The sequence below is a fragment of the Entelurus aequoreus genome, linkage group LG12 (assembly GCF_033978785.1).
Source record: "Entelurus aequoreus isolate RoL-2023_Sb linkage group LG12, RoL_Eaeq_v1.1, whole genome shotgun sequence".
Taxonomy (NCBI): Eukaryota; Metazoa; Chordata; class Actinopteri; order Syngnathiformes; family Syngnathidae; genus Entelurus; species Entelurus aequoreus.
In genome coordinates this window covers 30,021,753-30,043,869 of record NC_084742.1, presented here as the reverse complement: position 1 = coordinate 30,043,869, position 22,117 = coordinate 30,021,753, and the positions used below count along the sequence as shown (strand labels likewise).

At 43.3% G+C, this 22,117-nt stretch overlaps 2 protein-coding genes and 1 pseudogene across 2 annotated transcripts; 1 reads left to right on the top strand and 2 right to left on the bottom strand.

The window, feature by feature from the left end:
* Positions 1–463: 463 nt before the first annotated feature.
* On the bottom strand, positions 464–8,930 carry LOC133662796 (transmembrane protein 184C-like). The gene is made up of 11 exons (XM_062066956.1): positions 8,441–8,930; positions 8,255–8,385; positions 8,148–8,184; positions 7,835–8,040; positions 7,682–7,756; positions 4,527–4,620; positions 4,189–4,301; positions 3,999–4,098; positions 3,827–3,904; positions 1,684–1,777; positions 464–1,607 (listed from the first exon to the last, which is right to left on the bottom strand). Exons 1-11 carry the CDS (start codon positions 8,555–8,557, stop codon positions 1,282–1,284), a joined length of 1,371 nt encoding a protein of 456 aa, XP_061922940.1. The 5' UTR covers positions 8,558–8,930; the 3' UTR covers positions 464–1,281.
* Positions 8,931–9,320: 390 nt separating this feature from the next.
* LOC133661266 (endothelin receptor type B-like) lies at positions 9,321–12,895 on the bottom strand (annotated as a pseudogene).
* A 5,989-nt stretch (positions 12,896–18,884) lies between these two features.
* LOC133661980 (reelin domain-containing protein 1-like) lies at positions 18,885–22,087 on the top strand. The gene is made up of 5 exons (XM_062065596.1): positions 18,885–18,924; positions 19,083–19,291; positions 19,358–19,634; positions 19,706–19,848; positions 19,914–22,087. Exons 2-5 carry the CDS (start codon positions 19,084–19,086, stop codon positions 21,941–21,943), a joined length of 2,658 nt encoding a protein of 885 aa, XP_061921580.1. The 5' UTR covers positions 18,885–18,924; position 19,083; the 3' UTR covers positions 21,944–22,087.
* Positions 22,088–22,117: the final 30 nt, after the last annotated feature.

Here is a 22,117-nt window from a genome sequence, read left to right as displayed (position 1 = left end):
ATTTTTGTTCAGTTTCCTGCTTGTCTCCCTAAGCGCAGTTTCCCCTCAGCTGCGGCTGATTGGCACCTGGGCACACCTGGTGTCAATCAGCCAGCTGCTATTTATACTTGCCTCGCCCTCCAGTCAGGGCTGGAGTATTGTAAGCTGTTACCTATGCTGTGTGGGGACTGTTTGCTGTCTCCAGTTTTCTTGTTTCCTGTTTGCTGGTTCCTGTTCGCTGTTTCCAGTTCACCTGTTTTCTTGTTTCCTGGTTCCTGTTTTTTTCTGCATTTATTGGACATTAAAAATCATGTCTTCCTGTATCAAGCCTGCCATCTCTGCATCTTGGGGTTCGTCACCCCCACTTCCTGACAGAATACTCCAGCCATGACTGGAGGGTGAGGCAAGTATAAATAGCAGCCGGCTGATTGACACCAGGTGTGCCCAGGTGCCAATCAGCTGCAGCTGAGAGGAAACAGCGCTCGGGGAGACAAGCAGGAAACTGAACAAAAATAAGAGCGCTGACAGGAAATAAAACACACAGAGAAAAAAACAAAACATAACCACATTGTCAGTGACAAGCCTGACAACAAGATTGTGCATTTTGCACTGTTGGATCGTAAAAAGATTCCAAGAAAGCTTCAAAATGCCAAAAGAAGAAATGGGGGAACCAAAATGTTGAGCAGGCAAATAATTCAAAAGGATGAATTGAAATAGTCAATCATTGATCAGAAGCTCATAAAAAAGTGAAGACGTTTACACAACAGAATTATAAAAGTGTTAAGAGAACAGTCAGTGATGATTCGCTTATCAAAACCTTAACAAGTTTAGCCTGAGGTATTTCCAAGAGGCTACTGAGAATGTTTTTTTAACCTTTATTTACCCAGGAAAGGTCCCATTGAGATAAATAATAAATTTTTCCCCAGGGAGTCCTGCACATTCATACACCAGTGTAGGCGCCACTGGGAGAAAGGTAAGTGAAGTGTCTTGGCCAAGGCACAATGGCCGTGGTTAGGATGGCGGAAGATGGAATTGAACCTGGAGCCCTCAAGTTGCTGACACGGCCGCTCTACCATCCGAGCCACGCCGTCCCAATGTTAGGCTAATACCTAAATGTTCTCAATTGGATTTAGATTTGCCATCAGGTGGTCATAAGAGTGTGAATAATTGACACAGAATTACATCAAATCCACATTTTTCTGCCAATTTTGCCCTAAAAAGGCAGTTTTTCTTTTTGCATTTTGAAGCTCTAAAAGCGCATTCTTGCAATTCTTTGAAAGATTTTTATCAGGAGTGGAGTTATTAATATTTACAGTCGGTACACAAAAAAGGGCCCCGCCCCCTGTGTGCAGCAGGACATGCCCGCAACCCTACGATGGAGAGTTTTTCACTGTCGTCCTCCCAAGATGCTGAAGTGAATCCTGCCGGAGCCGAGATGGAGTGCGGAGTGGGGGTGTGTCCGAGGCCTTGGTAACGCCCAGTAGAGGACGGCGAGGAGGGCATGGACGCGGCTGCCACGGCGACAGGGTCTTGGGAGCCGCCCGTCAGGAGGCCAGTGTGCTCGTTGTGCTCAGGGCGGGCCACTGCACCGAAGTACATCTTGTTGGGACGACCCAGGAAGGTGCGACCTGGTGCGGACAGGTAAGATGTCGGATGAATGAGTTGTTGTGTTTTTTTTCAATCGGTGTGGATCTTAACACTCACCAACATGCCGGACCTGCTCCGTGACGTCAGCTCTGATGTCCGAGAAGTCCCACATGGCCAGAAAGCTGTCGAAGCACGTTCCTTCCTCCGCCTCCTAAAACAAGACCTTTTTAAAGCTATACTTACCGTGTGTGTGTGTGTGTGTGTGTGTGTGTGTGTGTGTGTGTGTGTGTGTGTGTGTGTGTGTGTGTGTGTGTGTGTGTGTGTGTGTGTTCTTGTATTTCTACCCTTCTTGAGACATCAACAAGGAAAAGTACCTTCCATATGAGGACCGGTAAACAAGACGTAAATCATGGTCCCAATACGGAAAACCATTTCATCTAATAGAGAATGTCTCATTTGCACCCCTGGTGGTGAAATCTATCCAAATGAGGGTGGTCCTGTCACGCCAATTTTCTTCCCATCACAAAAACCTTCCTAACCCCCATTTACTCCCGGGGGTCATTTCCGCTTACGTCAGTTCCTCTTACTTACGTCATTTCCTCTTACGTCATTGCCAGCGATCGATAAATCCAAATCTCCTGAAAATGGTGGTGTCACTGGATGATATTCGTCTTTATCCGTCCCAGGGGACTTATGTCAAACACCAGCAGGCTTCGCAACATTTCAAGCGGAGTGTTAGGGCCGCTGCTGCGAACTTCTGTCTTCGTGGTAACGTGCAAAAAATATTAATTAATATATAATACTGTTAAATGTCTGTACTACTTTAAATCAACATTATTGTTGAAACCATTTCACTAATATTAATTAATATATAATACTGTTAAATGTCTGTACTTTAAATCAACATCATTGTTGAAACATTTCAGTAATATTAATTAATATATAATGTTAAATGTCTGTACTTTAAATCAACATTATTGTTGATAATTCAGACGTTTTGTTAACGCTGTATTATAAAAAAGAGTCAAACGAAGTGCTATCGATCGCTGTCAATGACGTAAGAGGAACTGACGTAAGCGGAAATGACCCCGGAAGTAAATGGGGGTTAGGAAGGTTTTTGTGATGGGAAGAAAATTGGCGTGACAGTCCCAAAAAGGAGGGATTTTTCAAATTGACTGTGTGTCGGTTTTAAAAGTGCTGCCCCTCTGGTGAACATATGAAATAACCTGTGTGTGTGTAAGAAATTTAAATGTGCCCCCTCTGGCCAAAATTAAAGAAATAAAATAAATATGTATATTTATTTATATGCATACTGTAATAACGAAATAAATAATGAAGATTAAAAACCAATTACAAACAAAAAATTAAAACAAATAAATGAACTAAAAGCAGTCTTTTTCTCACAATGTGTCAACTTTTTTCTTATTTTTCTTTTTCAATTTGTCATTCTTTTTGTTTCTGTAATATTGCAATATTTTCTAGTAAAATTATGACTTTCATGTAAAATTATAACTTTTTAATGCAAAATGGTGACATTTGTCATAAAATTCTGACTTTTATCACAATATTGCCAATTTTTTTGTTCTTCTTGTAAAATAGGGACATGTTTTGAGTAAAATTATGACTTTTGTCATAATTTTGCAAAGTGAAATTCAAAATATTATAATATTGCCAAAATTATAAAGTTTTCTGATAAAATTGTGACTTTTATCGAGTAAAATTACGACTCTTCATAAAATTGCCAAAATTTTAAGCTTTTCTTGTAAAATTGCGACTGTTATTGAGTAAAATTCCAACTTTGATCATGATATTGCACAAATGTTCAGTTTTTCTTGTAAAATTTTGACTTGCGTTGAGTAAAATTACGACTTTTATTATAATACTGCCAAAAAAAGTTTTTCTTGTGAAATTGTGACCTTTTTCTTGTGAAATTCCAACTCATTTTTCACACCAAGCTTTTTTTATAAATGTATAGTATGTATATATTATTAATGTTGTAAATACAAATCTTTATATATGTAGAAAGGGTGATCCTAAAGAGATAGGCATTATTTGGAGGTCTCAAGAAGATAACAAATACAAGAATGTGTGTGTGTGTGTGTGTGTGTGCGTGTGTGTGTGTGTGTGTGTGTGTGTGTGTGTGTGTGTGTGTGTGTGTGTGTGTGTGTGTGTGTGTGTGTGTGTGTGTGTGTGTGTGTGTGTGTGTGTGTGTGTGTGTGTGTGTGTGTGTGTGTGAGTGTGTGTGTGTGTGTGTGTGTACCTGCACGTAGGGCTTATAGGTGAAGGTGTAGTGGTGAGCAATGGCTGCCAGGAACATTTCTATGCAGATGATGAAGTCCTGAATTGGCACAAAAACACAAACATTGAAAGCAGCAAAATAAAAATAAAAATAAGGCAGCATTGAGACAATAAAACAAATAGTTTGTCCTCACCTGTAAACCCGTGGCCACCGCCTCCACACTGGCCCAGTCCCAGGTGTGTTTTTCCGAGATGACGCCCACTTTCACCAGCAAGGCAATCAGCATTGCCTGCCTGGAGACACAGCACCCGACCACAGTCATGGCTTGACTTCAGAGAATTAAAGTGAAGACACATTTTCACTGTAGTTGCTGTCCTTCGTACCAGAAGGAGACGAACACCACCAGCTTGACGCACAGGAACTTGCCCACAGGCCTGATGGGAGCCAGCTCGTCTTTGAGCGCCCGGTAGAGAAGCACCAGGCAGTACATGGCCAACTATACACACACACAGTCTATTTGTTAGGTTGTGTGTGTGTGTGTGAGTGAGTGAGTGAGTGAGTGAGTGAGTGAGTGAGTGAGTGTGTGTGTGTGTGTGTGTGTGTGTGTGTGTGTGTGTGTGTGTGTGTGTGTGTGTGTGTGTGTGTGTGTGTGTGTGTGTGTGTGTGTGTGTGTGTGTGTGTGTGTGTGTGTGTGTGTGTGTGTGTGTGTGTGTGTGCTGACCAGCTGTGACATGTTGTTGATGATGACCAGGTAGGACCAGGCGTTGCGAAAACTGAAGTTAGCTTCGTCATAAACGCCGCACAGCTGACAGACCCTGCAGTGAATCACACGATCATCTTATGACTGACTTTGACAGCCATGTTACCATGGCAACGACAGGTTGGAGTTAGCATCGTGAAGTAGGAACAGAGGTGGGTAGAGTAGCCAGAAATTGTACTCAACTAAGAGTACTGTTGCTTTAGAGCAGGGGTGTCAAACTTGTTTTCATCGAGGGCCACATCGCAGTTATGGTTGCCATCAGAGGGCCGCTTGTAAGAGTGAATGTATAAACATGAATGTATAATCGCCTCATTATATTATTACACAATTGCTTATGCATTTGAATATTTGAGTTTTGTAAATACAAATTGATGGATATCATAAATCAAGGTGACAAGCAGATATTTAAGTATTATCTTTACAAACAAATTATAATATGGTATATTAATTTGGGGTGCTTAAAAAAATGAATTCATATCCGGATTGCGATTCTTATTTATTTCCTCTCTATATTAATTAATAATTTTAAATAATACATTTTAAAAATCTACTTTAAAAAAAAAAAATCTATTTTTAAAAAGACCTTTTTCGGCCATCTTCATGTTTACTCGCTTACTCGGCATATGTCAGCAACCAAAAGGAGGTTTTGTAACCGGTAACCAAATAATACATTGACAGAATCAGTTAGAATGGAGAATCGATTCTAAATCAATTAGTCACCCCAAGAATCGGAATCGAATCGAACCGTGAAATGCCTCAAGATTGCCACATCAAATGAAAATTTAACATTTGGTGCATGAGCACTAAATAATATTCAAAGTTTAAAACATATGCAATTTCATGCATGACATTTTTTTCAGTCAAAATGGAAACCATAAATACATTTAGTACGGAAGATGAAGTACGCACATAATTTCTAGGCTTTCGCAGGCCACTTTAATGATGTGGCGGGCCAGATCTGGCCTCCGGGCCTTGAGTTTGACACCTGTGCTTTTAGAGTAATATGATTCAAGTGAAAAGCAGTCATCCAAATAATTAGTTTAGTAAAAGTAAGAACTTTGTGAAAAAAGTACTTATGTACTGAGTAACTGGCGAGTAACTTCTAATTTATTTAGTAGATTTTTTCTTAACAGTACTTGCACCACAACCACTTGTGTGTGTGTGTGTGTGTGTGTGTGTGTGTGTGTGTGTGTGTGTGTGTGTGTGTGTGTGTGTGTGTGTGTGTGTGTGTGTGTGTGTGTGTGTGTGTGTGTGTGTGTGTGTGTGTGTGTGTGTGTGTGTGTGTGTGTGTGTGTGTGTGTGTGTGTGTGTGTGTGTGTGTGTGAGACAGAGAGACAATACTTACTACACTTTGCACATTTTACAGTCACTTATGACGCTTTAACAGGGCTTCTTTTTAGTCGATAGCATTAAGGAAAATAATGGAGGAAATTGCCAATGCAATAGATGGTAACTAAACCGTGTTCAGCGGCAGTGTTTATGGACTTATAAACATTTGACACAATTAATTATAATTATCTTAATTAACAAATTAGAACGGTATGGCTTCAGAGGTTTGGTCTTAAACTGGGTAAGAAGCTATTTAATCCGACCGGGAGAGCTAGGCGAACATACATATACAACGCTAAATATATAATTCTCTCATTCTCTATATAAACGGCATTTGTAAAGTTACAAAGGATTTAAAGATAGTATTATTTGCAGACGACACGACATTTCTAGGTCTCATACTAAATGATGAAATGAGCTGGAAAGCTCATATAAAGTGGCAAGAAACACATTAATAATGAATAAAGCAAAATATCTTCTGGACCAATAATCACTCCCTATTCTCCACTGCTCACTAGGATTACCATATCTGAGGTATGAAGCAGAAATATGGGGAAATAACTACAAAAGTATGCTTCATTCACTAATTGTGTTACAAAAAAGGTCAAGGATGTGTGGTCATGTGACTGCCAGGGTCCGTTTGATCGGTGAAATTACGTCCAACGTCACTTCTGCTTACATTGGATTGGTGAAACGGAGTCATGTGACAGTGCCCGCTGGAAGATGTGTCTCTAAAAAGACTAATGCATTTCTGCAAGCAGTAATCAAGAGATTGTAAATAAATATAAAGGAGATATAAATAAGTGTAGCAATCGGAATTAAACTCAATGTATATAAGTACATATATATAAGTATAAGTACGACTGGGATGAGAATCAGCACCTCCAAGTCCGAGTCCATGGTTCTCGCCCGGAAAAGGGTGGAGTGCCATCTCCGGGTTGCGGAGGAGACCCTGCCCCAAGTGGAGGAGTTCAAGTACCTCGGAGTCTTGTTCACGAGTGAGGGAAGAGTGCATCGTTAGATCGACAGGCAGATCGGTGCGGCGTCTTCAGTAATGCGGACGCTGTATCGATCCGTTGTGGTGAAGAAGGAGCTGAGCCGGAAGGCAAAGCTCTCAATTTACCTGTCGATCTACGTTCCTATCCTCACCTATGGTCATGAGCTTTGGGTTATGACCGAAAGGACAAGATCACGGGTACAAGCGGCCGAAATGAGTTTCCTCCGCCGGGTGGCGGGGCTCTCCCTTAGAGATAGGGTGAGAAGCTCTGCCATCCGGGGGGAGCTCAAAGTAAAGCCGCTGCTCCTCCACGTCGAGAGGAGCCAGATGAGGTGGTTCGGGCATCTGCTCAGGATGCCACCCGAACGCCTCCCTAGGGAGGTGTTTAGGGCACGTCCGACCGGTAGGAGGCCACGGGGAAGACCCAGGACACGTTGGGAAGACTATGTCTCCCGGTTGGCCTGGGAACGCCTCGGGATCCCCCGGGAAGAGCTGGACGAAGTGGCTGGGGAGAGGAAAGTCTGGGCTTCCCTGCTTAGGCTGCTGCCCCCCCCCCGACCCGACCTCGGATAAGCGGAAAAAGATGGATGGATGGTATATAAGTACAAAATACTCAAGTAAAATTAAGAAATAGGTTGCATTAAAACTGCTCTGACAAGTACAATTCATCCCAAAATGTACTTAAGTAAATGTAGCAGAGTAAAAGTAGCACGTTACTACCCACCTCTGAGTAGGAATCAGCACCAGCATCAATGTGTCAGTAGCGATGCATCACTATGGTTAGACTTACAGTGCTATCACCGTGGTTACGGGCCTGACCACGGTGTACTGCAGGACCCCCAGCTTGCACCTGAACAGCAGCACTCTGTCAGGACAGGAAGACAGTTGTTGTTTTGTTTTTTTTCACCCGTGTCAAATGAGCACCCCCGGCCCCCTCGCTTACTCCCCCATCAGCCATGGCGGGCAGCAGCAGAGGGGCGGCAGGTGGGGCTGCTGCTGCTGGACCTCCAGCATCAGCACCAAGCTGGGGTACTGGTTGCTAAGGAAGTTGAGCAGGAAGACCAGGAAGTTGTATATGACATAGGCCTCGTAGCATTCCCTGCAGGTGTCCACGTAGATGGCCAGGCCGGGATACCTCAGAGCCAGCCACTGGGGAGGGAAGGAGGGGGGGGGGGGGGGGGGGGGGGGGGGCGTGGTCAAGTCATCAGCAGATGTTTTTGATCTTTATTAAAGTTGTATAGAAGGATAACACTCACACTGTCCAGACTGTATATCGGCACCATCCACAGTATCCTGAGGGAGAGGTATAGGGTCATTATGAGCATGTTGCCATGGAGACGTTGTCGGCATCAATTGTGGTCACCTGATGATGGGCCTCTGCAGCTCGGGCTGGGTGTAGTGCACCAAGTGCTGCAGGATGTCCCACAGAGAGACGGGGATGGTGAGGAAGACGAAGACGCCGGCGATGAACCAAGCTTTGCTGTGAGTCCCCACCTGAGGAGACGGCCACGACGTGAGAAGCCGGTCCAGTGAGACGTCTCGTCCTCACCTTGTCTTTCTGCAGCTCCCACACGCACAGCGGCACCACGGCCGCCAGCAGGGCCGCGTACAGGACCAGGACCAGCGGGCGGATCCATCGCCTCCACTCGGCGCACGAGCACGGCATTGACTCGCGAGCGGCCTCAATCAATCACGTGACACGTTCAACTGGGACTGACAAGATGGCGTCTAAGATAGTAGTCGGCACACATGACATTACAACAATAATAAAGAGGTTTGAACCGCTGATGGTGATGATGATGATGAAGATGCGCACGGTCTGTTGTCCTCGTGGTCACGGAGTCTGTTACCAGGCAACGCCTCTCTCCTCTGCACAAAACCCTCGGATCCTCCTTCCCGCCATGGGATCCCGATCGCTGATCACCAGCTGCGACCTGATCGATGTAAAACCCTCACTCACTACCGCCTTGCAATGCGCGCGCATGTTTGTGCTGCGTCACGCGTCGGTCGTCACGTGACCACCCGCAAACAACACCCGTTTTGCTTTCAAATTTTTAATCTACACTTTTGATTTTTATCGATTCTTTATTTACTTGTAATATGACCGTCATTGAATTGTATACAAATATCCATATTTAATTACTGAAAATGAATTGTATGAATGCCATTTGACAAAAACAAAAACCCTCATTCCTTATGTCATTTGGTACAGATCACAGCCGCTAGAGGGCGCTAAGAGACTTTGTATAACAATCACATGATGCTTTTCCTCTCCTCCACAGGAGGTCCGAGAATGGCTCAGCGGTCGTGTTTGTAGGGAGGATCAGAGACGGAATAGCACCAGCAACACAAACTTAGACTTAGACTTAGACTTAGACAAACTTTAATGATCCACAAGGGAAATTGTTCAACACAGTAGCTCAGTTGCAATGATGGAAAGTGCAAGGATGGAAAGGACAATGCAGGTATAAATAGACTAAATATAGCGATATAAAATATAACATATATACGAATATATACATAATATGTGTACAGTATATTATATACATACAACTGCAGGACTGCAGGAGAGAACACAGAATGCAAAATTTGGAATTATGTATTGTTGTTTCTCTGCACTCATACATACTCAAGGGATGACATCATCGACATCATTGTCTATGATGTCTCCATAGCAACCAGTCAACTATGATGAGGTCCAGTCTATTTTATTTACTGCTTCTGATTTGAATAACACTGACACGGTGGAAGAGGGGTTAGTGCGTCTGCCTCACAATACGAAGGTCCTGAGTAGTCGTGAGTTCAATCCCGGCCTCGGGATCTTTCTGTGTGGAGTTTGTATGTTCTCCCCGTGACCGCGTGGGTTCCCTCCGGGTACTCCGGCTTCCTCCCACCTCCAAAGACATGCACCTGGGGATAGGTTGATTGGCAACACTAAATTGGCCCTAGTGTGTGAATGTGAGTGTGAATGTTGTTTGTCTATCTGTGTTGGCCCTGCGATGAGGTGGCCACTTGTCCAGGGTGTACCCCGCCTTCCGCCCGATTGTAGCTGAGATAGGCTCCAGCGCCCCCCGCGACCCCGAAGGGAATAAGCGTTAGAAAATGGATGGATGGATGACGATGACATCACTGTGACATCATCAGGCCTTTTCCTTGTGTGTCTGCTTTTGGACATGTTACATCTCACCAGTTTCTTACCAAAGGTTGCATCCTTTCTATCTTTAGATGTTCCGCTTCCTCCCTTCCACTTTAGAATATTTCAGTCTTGACCTTTCTCGTGACCTCTGACACTATAGCCTCTTTGTGATGTCACACTGACACACACAAACAAAAATGTGCTCATTCTGTTTACCTTGAAGCAGTTTTTAAACTTCCTGGAGACAAAGTAGAGGATGATGGGATTGATGCAGGAGTTGATGGTGGCCATGTTGATGCTGAAATAATCCTGCACCAACAGGAAGCTGCAGACAACAAAACATGTCATAAAAAAAAGCAGGTAGCAGAATGTGTTGGAGCTATGGTGTTGTGTTCTGGTGCATGTACTTCAAGAGGTCACAGCGGTGTGCATCATGGGAACTGTAGGCCATCTTCTTCAGCAGGCGACCAAGATGTAAAGGGAACCAGCACAGAGCGAAGATCAGCACCAGGAAGAAGGCCACTTCCTGACGCTGCAGCCAGGAAAGCTCGTCATAGTCATCGTCGCCACACAGCTCAGTCCAGTGATGCGTGTTCTGACCTGCTTAAGATGCTCACTCAGCGCCATGCAGAGCGCTCCTTTCTGGTGTCGCAGCATAAAAGTCGCAGTAGAAGAGGGTGGAGCAAGCCAGCGGGACTCAGGAGTAGAAGCCAAAGAGCCACCAGTCTTTAGCATCACGGTAGAACTGAAACAGAAACCGTCGGAGCTCAGATAACTTCCCATAGCCGCCTCGACACACACTCACGGTCAGGAATGGTGTGCTGGGCTGAAGCATGCAGGTCGTCATGGTAACGTTCTTGTAGTCAAAAGTGACCAAGTCAAAGCCCACGGCCTCAGGCAAAGCTAGGGCCACCGACACCAGCCAGATGCTCACAATGTCCACCGCCGTCACTGTGGGAACACCTGCACCCTGCACCCGGGACCAGGATGCCACCGCTCGGTACCTGAGGGCGCCAAGAGATAGTTGTTCCTTACTTTGCGCGTGTGTGTGTTTCTGTCCTGGTGGGACCAATAACCTGACATTTGACTCACTCTGTGGAGTCCAAAGCAGGGGTGTCAAACGTACAGCCCGAAGGCCGGATCAGGCCCGCGAAAACAGGTTTTATCCGGCCCGCGCGATGAGTTTTCTAAGTATAAAAATTAACCTGGAATTCTTGAATGAAAGAAACAGCTGTTCTAAATGTGTCCACTGGATGTCGCAATAGCAAGTCTTTGTAAATGTGTAGATGATGCTAAATATGTACAAAATAAACCACATGATGTTAGTACATCAGTCGATGAAAATGATCAAACGACATAAATAACATACTGTAATTGGATTTTGATATAATTTTTTTTATCTTGATAGATTGAAAATGAACACCAATGACTGATGAACATTATCATATAATTTATTCAGAAAATATAAATAACGACAAATAAAGTATATATACTATTAACCGCAACAAGTAATTGTTAAAAAAAACAAAAACAACATTATTTGTACAATTTCAGAATGTGCTTGTTCAATTTTTAAACAAAGAAAACAATCTGAAGTTGTCTTTATTTTTAAGTTCTCATGTCGTGATTTTACCAGTCCGGCCCTCTTGGGAGTAGATTTTTCTCCATTGGGCCCCCGATCTAAAATGAGTTTCACACCCCTGTTCTAAAGCATTGAAATCAATAAAATATTGCCTCCCATAGGCCCCATGAATTTTTTATCGTTTTTTTTTTAATGGACTCAGGGAGGCCATTTTTAAAGATGTCAGTGTGTGAAGTGTGTATGGACAAGTGGTCAAAATTCCTGACTTTTGTGTGCGTGTACTACCTGTCCACACTAAGAGCACGCAGGCTGAGGACGGTGATGCCGACTGAGGCTTTCTGCAGGAAGGGCAACATCTTGCACAGGAAGAGACCAAAGGTGTTGTCTGCAAATGGCCAGCGCATGGCTAACAGCTACACACACACACACACACACACACACACACACACACATACACACACACACACGCACACACCATGACATCAATGTGTGTGTTCTCACAATCAGCTGGATATTTTAACTCTTATCAGTGCCACACTCAAGACTGTGTGTGTGGGTTGGGGTAGGAAGGGGTGTACCCACAATGCATTGCTACTCCATTTAAGTGCTTGTAATGAAACAAGTAAGAAGGGCTTTCAATTAGGGTTGATTATGAGGTAAGCAGGTAAGAAGGCTGGTACCTTGTAGATGTTGATGGGAATGTCAAAGGTGATGTGGATCAGGTCTCCGAGGGCAAGACTGCCGATCAGAGCGTTGGGTCCGTTCCTCATGCTTTTATTTTGGTAGATGATCCTCAATAGGGTAGCGTTCCCAATTACGCCAGCGGTGAAGATAAGGCAGGACATGATGGTGTTGAAGCACTTGAAGGCACTTTTGATGTTGGTGGTCTCTAGGCAGTTAGGGATCACCTTAGAGAGCGAGGAGTTGCTCGAAGACAAGGGGGGCTTCCTCACCTCTGCTGTGGACCCTCTGTGGGACGCAGGCTCCTTCACAGCTGGCTGTGTTAGATGCTCAGTCCCTGGACCCTGATCTGGTTCTGGACCACCCAGGTCAGGCAGGGATGAGACGTTACACTGACAACAAACACGCTGTCAGGAAAACTACAAGCATTGCTGTAGAGAACATTGCAGGGACCTCAAGAGCTCAATCTGGATGTGGTTCTTATAGTTCCTGCAGGACTAAGCAGCACAAAGGTCAGTCCTGCAAATGAAGACATTTTCAGCAGTTTTTTCCACACAGGGATGTGAACAGCTCAAACTCACCAGTCTTTGCTTGTCCAATGTCATCTTTAGAGTGAGCGTCGCTGACTGATGGAGAACATCCTCCCTCCCTCAGTCCTCCTTGTTGCCTCCCTGTGGAACATCCCATAAACACACACACACACACACACACACACACACACACACACACACACACACACACAGTCCCACAGAATAAATATGATAAAGTTCATTGCGACAAATTCAACAAGGTGGAGGCGGTTACAAAGAGAGACAACTGGCATTATATCAAATTGATTTTGGATTTTGGTTGGACTTGTCATTGTGAAAATGCTTAAAAGAAAAATGTAAAAGTATGTTGGAGTTCGGGTGTTGGTGGAGGGAACAGTGATAAAGTCATCTAAAATAATTTGTGTTAAAAAAGGGGGTAGATAAATATAAGAATATAATACTTCCATCTGCTCCTTTCTGATCATGGAAATGTATAAGAAACAAACTTGTATGTATGCATTTTTATGAAAGGAATAAAAAGAAATGATGATGATGATGGGAGTATTTGAAGCCAAGTGTTACCATGTTTAATGTTGTTCTTGATGCGTTCTCCTCACAAGCAAACATGGATCCGTCCAACGGCCTAGGACTAGAAATACAAAGTACTGCAGCTGTTGATCATTTCCAACCTCCACGTCAAACTTTATTATAACTTTGAAAAAGATACAAACACAATTTCCATCATCTTGTGGTGAGGCCAACATAAAAAATATAAGCTCCATGTTGCAACTATTTGTCATCAAAGAGCTACACTTTATTGTTTCAAACACCAGATATGTTTTACCAGAAACAGAATGTGATGTCATTAGTGTGCCTAATTTTGTGTGTCCATGTAAACTATATGTTGGTGTCCTCTCTTTTACAAACCCCGTTTCCATATGAGTTGGGAAATTGTGTTAGATGTAAATATAAACGGAATACAATGATTTGCAAATCATTTTCAACCCATATTCAGTTGAATATGCTACAAAGACAACATATTTGATGTTCAAACTGATAAACATTTTTTTTTTTTGCAAATAATCATTAACTTTAGAATTTGATGCCAGCAACACGTGACAAAGAAGTTGGGAAAGGTGGCAATAAATACTGATAAAGTTGAGGAATGCTCATCAAACACTTACTTGGAACATCCCACAGGTGAACAGGCAAATTGGGAACAGGTGGGTGCCATGATTGGGTATAAAAGTAGATTCCATGAAATGCTCAGTCATTCACAAACAAGGATGGGGTGAGGGTCACCACTTTGTCAACAAATACGTGAGCAAATTGTTGAACAGTTTAAGAAAAACCTTTCTCAAGCAGCTATTGCAAGGAATTTAGGGATTTCACCATCTACGGTCCGTAATATCAAAGGGTTCAGAGAATCTGGAGAAATCACTGCACGTAAGCAGCTAAGCCCGTGACCTTCGATCCCTCAGGCTGTACTGCATCAACAAGCGACATCAGTGTGTAAAGGATATCACCACATGGGCTCAGGAACACTTCAGAAACCCACTGTCAGTAACTACAGTTGGTCGCTACATTTGTAAATGCAAGTTAAAACTCTCCTATGCAAGGCGAAAACCGTTTATCAAACAACACCCAGAAACGGCGTTGGCTTCGCTGGGCCTGAGCTCGTCTAAGATGGACCGATACAAAGTGGAAAAGTGTTCTGTGGTCAGACGAGTCCACATTTCAAATTGTTTTTGGAAACTGTGGACGTCGTGTTCCTCCGGACCAAAGAGGAAAAGAACCATCCGGATTGTTATAGGCACAAAGTTGAAAAGCCAGCATCTGTGATGGTATGGGGGTGTATTAGAGCCCAAGACATGGGTAACTTACACATCTGTGAAGGCGCCATTAATGCTGAAAGGTACATACAGGTTTTGGAGCAACATATGTTGCCATCCAAGCAACGTTACCATGGACGCCCCTGCTTATTTCAGCAAGACAATGCCAAGCCACGTGTTACATCAACGTGGCTTCATAGTGAAAGAGTGCGGGTACTAGACTGGCCTGCCTGTAGTCAAGACCTGTCTCCCATTGAAAATGTGTGGCCCATTATGAAGCCTAAAATACCACAATGGAGACCCCCGGACTGTTGAACAACTTAAGCTGTACATCAAGCAAGAATGGGAAAGATTTCCACCTGAGAAGCTTAAAAAATGTGTCTCCTCAGTTCCCAAACGTTTACTGAGTGTTGTTAAAAGGAAAGGCCATGTAACACAGTGGTGAACATGCCCTTTCCCAACTACTTTGGCACGTGTTGCAGCCATGAAATTCTAAGTTAATTATTATTTGCAAAAAAAAAAAAGTTTGAGTTTGAACATAAAATATCTTGTGCATTCAACTGAATATCGGGTTGAAAAGGATTTGCAAATCATTGTATTCCGTTTATATTTACATCTAACACAATTTCCCAACTCATATGGAAACGTCGTTTGTACTTGTATTCACTTCTTTTAGATCCCAACATGTTACATGTTGTCAAATGTGTCCCATTACTGGGATGTTACTGACATCACGTCCGGCTCACGTCCCGCACAATGAATACTAGTGGTGGTCAAGCTAGCTCTATGTTCAATGGGTACTAGGCACCGCTTAGCCTTTCTCGTAGAAAAAAATCCCTGATGCTTGTGTTGTTTTTGGCTGTACAATCCGTTCAATTTGCGGAAAGGATAAACGTTACTTCAGAGTTCCTCGAGGGTTAATCAAAAAGAGCGGAAAAGGGCAAGATTTGTGGAAACGACGACAAGAAAAGCAGCACACACTCCACACTACAAAACTTCCCTTTTAGTAGTAAGCAAGCAAATGGGTTACAAAGGCTCCTAATTTGGCTGCTGATATATGTAGTAACATATTGCGTCTTTTATCATTGTATTATTTTGTCAAAAATATGAGGGACAAGTGGTAGAAAATTGATGGATTATTAATCTTTTTTGTGGCAATGACAATGCTGGCATACAAGCCGCGGCGCACATCATGTCAATGAAAAAAAAGTACCAGTATTTTTCAAAAGCAGTATAGTAGTTTTCAATTAATTAGTACCACGGTACTTTATTAGTACCAGTATACTGTACTGAAGGGAACTAATTAACTCATATTATGTTTTGAATATGGTGAATGTTTATATTCATCTTGGAGAAAGCGAACCACCAGGTTTAAGTAAATTTTAGCATTTCAGTTTGGGCACATAATAACATAGGGCCCTTCAGTACTGACATTTGTGTGTGCATTGGATTAGTTCTCGCGGAAGAAAAGGCAATAAAATTGGACGTTGGTAAGCAAAGGTGATGGCCCTATCCGTGACAAGAGACTACATGTTTAGCTTGATGTCAATGTCTAAGATATGACCTGCATCTGTTGTCTTTCCAGACACTTACACACAAACATCTCCTTTTATGGTCAGGGTGTGCTGTCCTGACTTAGCACACACACCCATAGACAGGATGTAGGAATATAGAACTGATGGTTTGGCTTCTCCAAGTTAGGAGTCCTTCATTTTTTGACCTGACCTCCTCCAGGAACTGCAGTCCTGTATAATGACGCTCGCTTGTAATAAAGCAACATTTGGTTCAGTACAGCGTCTCCGACGTCTCTTTTGATCCAGGCGCACTGCCATCCATCCATCCATTTTCTACCGCTTATCACTGCTGTGTCACCCTTCTGTCCGGACGAGGAGGACAAGACCAGAAATACACATCAGTACAACCCTGGTGTTTAGTCATATGATTATGCACGGATTCACGAGATCTCGTAAAAGTCTGCGCTTTTTCGCTGCACAGTGGAGCCGCAACAGAATGGGGATTGCCGTACAGCAGATTTCGGTGCCGTTCCGTGGCTATTACGTTTCACTGGCGTTCCGCTTCCTGTGGAAATCAGGGGTCACACACAGCGAGGACACAAACAAGATCATACTCTACTACCACCAAACACGGAATGACACTCAGTGTTTGCTAAACCTCGTCATCTGAACTCTGACCCCCACATAGCAAACCTTAAAGAGGGGACGGTTTAAAGAAGATATTTAATCAAAGTGTGGATGCTCTTCTTGATAGGACCTTTTCTACATTGCATCTCAAGAGGTGAACATTTTTTACTAAAGTCATTCTGTCAACATGTTTACTTAAGTAAGTACAAAAAGAAGCAGCTATAAATAATAGGCTTCACATCATAATAAATGTTTTCTTAGACCTTTGGGTGCTCAAGGCAAACCTAGTCATTGGGGCCTTGCACATATCAAGAACAACATGGCAATTTATCATGTTATGAACTACCATGCAAGCTGCACATTAAAGCTTGGCGAGCCACGCAATGAGAATCACTGACTCTAATTTAAGGAATGTAAAACAACATTTAATTAAGTGTTAGCCATATTCCAGATAACCTTAAGCGCAGTTTAACCCGATGTGATGCATTGCGCTATTATTGCAAAGCCCGTAATTGTTTGACTGGTGGGAAAAAGAGCTTTTGACCGTGGCTCTTGACTTTGACTTTTAAAAAGTGCCTCTTCATTCCTTTCCTGCCACATATACCAGACCCTCAGTTTGAATGGTTTACATTTTGAGCGCTTTAATACTCACGTATTTGTGATGAAAAGCATCACCCTCCACTTGCATTCTGCACTGACAGTAGCTCTCTTGTGTAAATCACATAAAAACTGCTTGCTTTTTTCTTGCCTCCCCTCTTCTTTGCTTTACTTGGGTACCTCTGCTTTGTTTTTAAACATCTGCACATGCTCAGTGGCATGGAATAGTCCATAGCATGAGAAGGGAGGGGGAACCTGTCGAAATAACTATTAAGCAAGGTAATGCATTCTGAAGTGCATGAATTAGGACCAAAACCATTTTTTTTAAATACGAAGAAACTTTATGAACATTTTTTATGAGACATTTGGGGCCTACGGCAAGTGTTTGTGTTCGCCTATTGTTAAATTTGCCCCTGCAAAAAAATTCAGAACCACAACACTTAGCGTCTATGTCAGGTAAATGTGCTTAATCTATTTAGATCCAACAATGCAGTGGTGAATTTGTACTTTGTAATTTTTAAAGGCAGAATGTTTTGAGTGTGTTCTTGTCCCTAATTAAGTAGCCACTGAGTAAAAAAGTTATAATATTATTATTGTATATATTGTATATTATATATGTTGTATATATTATAGAAAAATACAATAATATAATATATAAGTATATATTATATACTGTATACATAGGCAAGGCAAGGCAACTTTATTTGTATAGCGCTTTTCATACACAAGGCAGACTCAAAGTGCTTCACAGACAACAAATATAATGTGTAAATATTACATATATGTTATATTTCATATTGCTACTATGGTACATTTTTAGTCTACTTTATACCGGCATTATCCTTTCCATCCTTACCCTTTCCATCCTTTGTAACTGAGCTACTGTGTGGAACAATTTCCCTTGCGGATCAATAAAGTTGTCTAAGTCTAAGTCTGAGAAGCTGGATGATCAAAGCTTAAACATCATGAAGTTTGATTGATGAACCTTTACAAAATTTACGTTGATTATGAAATATTTCATAGGAGTAAACTTGCTGGTTGAGGACAGAGAGCAACACACAACACTGTTTACCGGACTCTTTATCACCTGGGGGAGCAGAGGGTGTACTGTTCAAATGTTTGGGAGATCCGGGAGCAAGTGGCTGCAGCTGGTGTTACATCCTGTTAGTGTGTTAATCCTGTAGAAATTGAACCTTTAGCATTGCAGCAACACAGCAGACACAATCCTGTCTAGTTTCTGAACTACATTTTATAATAGAGTTTGTCAAACTACGTCCTCTAATTTTTACAAGAGATTATTATCACCCCAATGCAAAATAATCAATTTATAGTTGAAGTTATTCCATGTATGCAGAACGTAATGCTCGGGAATACCAGCAGGAGATCTACATATCGTAGATCTATGTGACCCTCCCCCACTTCAAAGCCCCCCGCCCCCCCAAATGCTTCCAAATTTAAAGCTGATGCTTACACACACACATGCACATACATTCCAGAACACATTGGAACACTGACCAAGAGATTACCAGACAAGGTAGGATTGATATAAGATATCTACTAAAAAAATACATTTATACATTTTGTGATTTAGTGATACATTTTTATCACTAAAGCTGATTAAAATTATCAAATTAACTACTTACAACTAATGTAGTAATGCATCAATAATGTCCTGATTTAACTTCTGCTCAGTATGAAGTCCTACCTGCTTTATTTGGAGATGGCTATGGTCTTCTTCTCCCTGATCCTGCCTACCATGGCGTTCTCCCGTGGTGCCGGTCCAGCTTCCTGTATGAGGATGAATCCCGGCCACATCCAAGCCCAACCCCAAGACCCTCAGAAGAGCCATGTTACCATTCGCACCTCGGTGCGCTCATACCTGCCTGGACAGCTCATCACAGGTAGACTGGCCGTTCAATTATGTATTTCTATGATCCAAAGTCCTAAATCAGCACCTCCTTCTTCAGTGACCGTCCGAAGCTCCCGGGACTTCATGGGATTCCTGCTCCAAGCCCGCGGTGGTCAAGATGCTAAAGTCTTAGAAGAAAAACAAGGCAGGGCAGGGTCACCTGTAGGGGGTCCGGTCCTGGTGGGAGGCTCCTGGACCCTGACTCCGCCCGGGACACACACGCTGCGCTGCCTCTCGGAAGGCGACACGCTCACTCACTCGGACAAACAGCTGAAGAGAAACCTGTCGTTTGTGTGGAGGGCTCCCGATGCACCCGTGGGAGACATCCGCTTCTAGTGAGTCTGAAGCCGTGTGATGGTACCTGTCCAACATTTACAGAGGACTTTGCACCTCTTTGTCCTTTTAGTATCACAGTGGTTCAGTCGTACTTTGTCTACTGGGCGGGGATTAAGTCTGCAATGGTGCGTGACGGGAGTCTTTGGACTGGAGGCAATGCAAGCAGAGATGAGACAAGAAGACTTCATGAGTACAAGATTACTGCTGTCACAGGTACAACCATGCAAAGCTTGTCCATACAAGTTGTCATAAATAACACACTCGTTTCTCTCATCAAGCTAATGAGACCCCCAGGCCTTCCCTCAGACCTCCAACAGAAACACAAAGTTCTGCATCCAAAGATGTCTGGAGCAGCACTGTGCCTCGAGGAGCTTTCAAGGGGAACCACCTGAGCCGTGGGATCAGTGAATGGAACAATGCAGTACAAGAAAATTCTTCAAGAAGTCTTTCAGGAGACAAGCATGCAAAATTAGGCTCCACACCAGCAAGAGAGTCAGGCAGCAGTACAGGAAGCCCTGTTACTTTGAAGGACCCCCGTTCGTTGCTTTACTTATTGGACCAGCTTCCTTTCATAACCTCCTTCTCACCAAATGTAGAAAACTTTTCCACTTCATCTCCTCCTGTACTGCCTGACTCCATCCATAATTTGAAGGATAGGACAGTATCTACAGACATCAAAACAAAGACTTTGACAGTGAATCCACTAAAGCTTTCAAAGCATCACACTTTCCTCCTCACCAGCCCCTCAATACCAAAATCTCGTTTTTTTGCGTCTGATACACAAGGTAGCTCATCTTTACCAGAAAAGGCGGGTCTATCCACATCGCAGACATCTGACCTAACGGGACATGAGAAGTCCCAAACGTTAAGAGCGATGCCCCTCTCAAACATTGGCATACGTACAGCATTTTCAACCCAAAAAGTTTCCCATTCAAGATCAATTTTACCAAACCCTCTTCAGTCTCTTTTCATGTTTCGTTCAAACACCACAGACAAACCAAGTCCACAGAGTCCTCAAACGCTGCTGGAAATGGTCTTACCCCAAAGTCAGAGACAAGTTAGCCCCAGCCCAAAATATCCTGTCTTGTCAGAAAAATTAGCTGACCCCCAGGCGAGGCCCCAATCCCCCCAAACTGTGACATCCTATACTCGTTGGTGGATGCAATCACAAGGCTTAGTGCCGACTGGAAAATTAAATACTTTGCACTTCAAAACAAATGCAGACGTGCACAAAGATGCCCACATTTCTTCGTCCACATCTGGAAAATCTGTAAGTCCAAACACTTTCTCTGTTTCTTCACTTCCTTCTTCTTCCCTTCAGTCTTCATTGAGCCTTCAAACAACGGCTCGTAATCTCTCTCAAGACTTGAGCAAACATTCATTTATTACAAATTCCTCCAGCCAACAAAAAACTCATCCTGTTATTTCCACTCTACCAAACCTTTTTCTCACACCTCCTGAACCGGTCTCTGTCCACATGTCCTCCATTTTCCCAACGGTATCTCACTCATGGTTTTCCAATTTTCCATCTTTTTCGTCCAACTTTCCATCATCAGCCCCTTCCTATTCTCGGTTTCCACTGAATTCCATGTCTAGCACCACTAGTTCAGCCTCATCTTTTACTTCAACCTTCTCCTCTTCGCCCTCATTCTCTGCCAAACCATTGCTCCCTTCAACTTCTCTCCCTTCTTCCTCTATTTCCAGCTCAGTAGGACCCTTAACTTTTATTTCAGCAACCTCCGTGCATCTAAGACCTTCGCCGGCTCGGCGTCGCTCCCACTACAACCGTCCTACAGCACCTCTGTCGCTTTCGCCTACCCATAGACAAATGTTGCTTATTGTATCCACTGACACTGAACTCTTCCACAATCCATCAATGCCAGATACATCTGTTGAGTCAGAGCGTAAACCCCAACCAAAGTTCAAACTAAACATTGGGGATGAATTCAAACCAAAGTTACCAAAGACAGCTGCCAAGCTTCCTTCCAATCCTTCAGAGATTCCCGGCAAGGGCGGAAAGTATCCAGAAATCGTGTCTAGGTATACTTCCTGGGAGTTGGGGATGCTGCTGGGCTGTTCGGCTGGCCTGGGCATGGTTCTGGTGATAGGCATACGCTATGTCTACCGCCAAGCCTGTGGAAAACACACTGAGGTGACATTGAATGACCGGGAGAGAGAATATGGGAGAGGCGAGAGAGGGATGATCCATGTTCAGGAGTGCGGGGATTTGGTCAGGGTCCGCAGAATCCGAGAGAACAGCTTGGTGCTTCTTGCCGAGTATGACATATTGGCATCGCCTGGAGACTGAGGGACCACCACACTTCTGAGGATAGTTACATATCATCTAGCAACACTGAGGCTACTGAGTAGCTAGCGTGGTATTCTATCCTCTTTGGTGGATTGTCATATAGATGCATTAAACAATAAAGTATAAATTAGAAATATATGCTGTGGTTTCCGTCTCTGGTGGAGCTTGTATATT

Coding starts and splice junctions, on each gene's coding strand:
- LOC133662796 (XM_062066956.1), bottom strand. CDS start 8,557: ATGCCGTGCTCGTGCGCCGAGTGGAGGCGATGGATCCGCCCGCTGGTC. Junction 4,099..4,188: donor GTGGTGTTCGTCTCCTTCTG/GTACGAAGGACA, acceptor CTGTGTCTCCAG/GCAGGCAATGCTGATTGCCT. Junction 1,778..3,826: donor CCTATAAGCCCTACGTGCAG/GTACACACACAC, acceptor GTCTTGTTTTAG/GAGGCGGAGGAAGGAACGTG.
- LOC133661980 (XM_062065596.1), top strand. CDS start 19,084: ATGAAGTCCTACCTGCTTTATTTGGAGATGGCTATGGTCTTCTTCTCC. Junction 19,635..19,705: donor GTGGGAGACATCCGCTTCTA/GTGAGTCTGAAG, acceptor TTGTCCTTTTAG/TATCACAGTGGTTCAGTCGT. Junction 19,849..19,913: donor CAAGATTACTGCTGTCACAG/GTACAACCATGC, acceptor TCTCTCATCAAG/CTAATGAGACCCCCAGGCCT.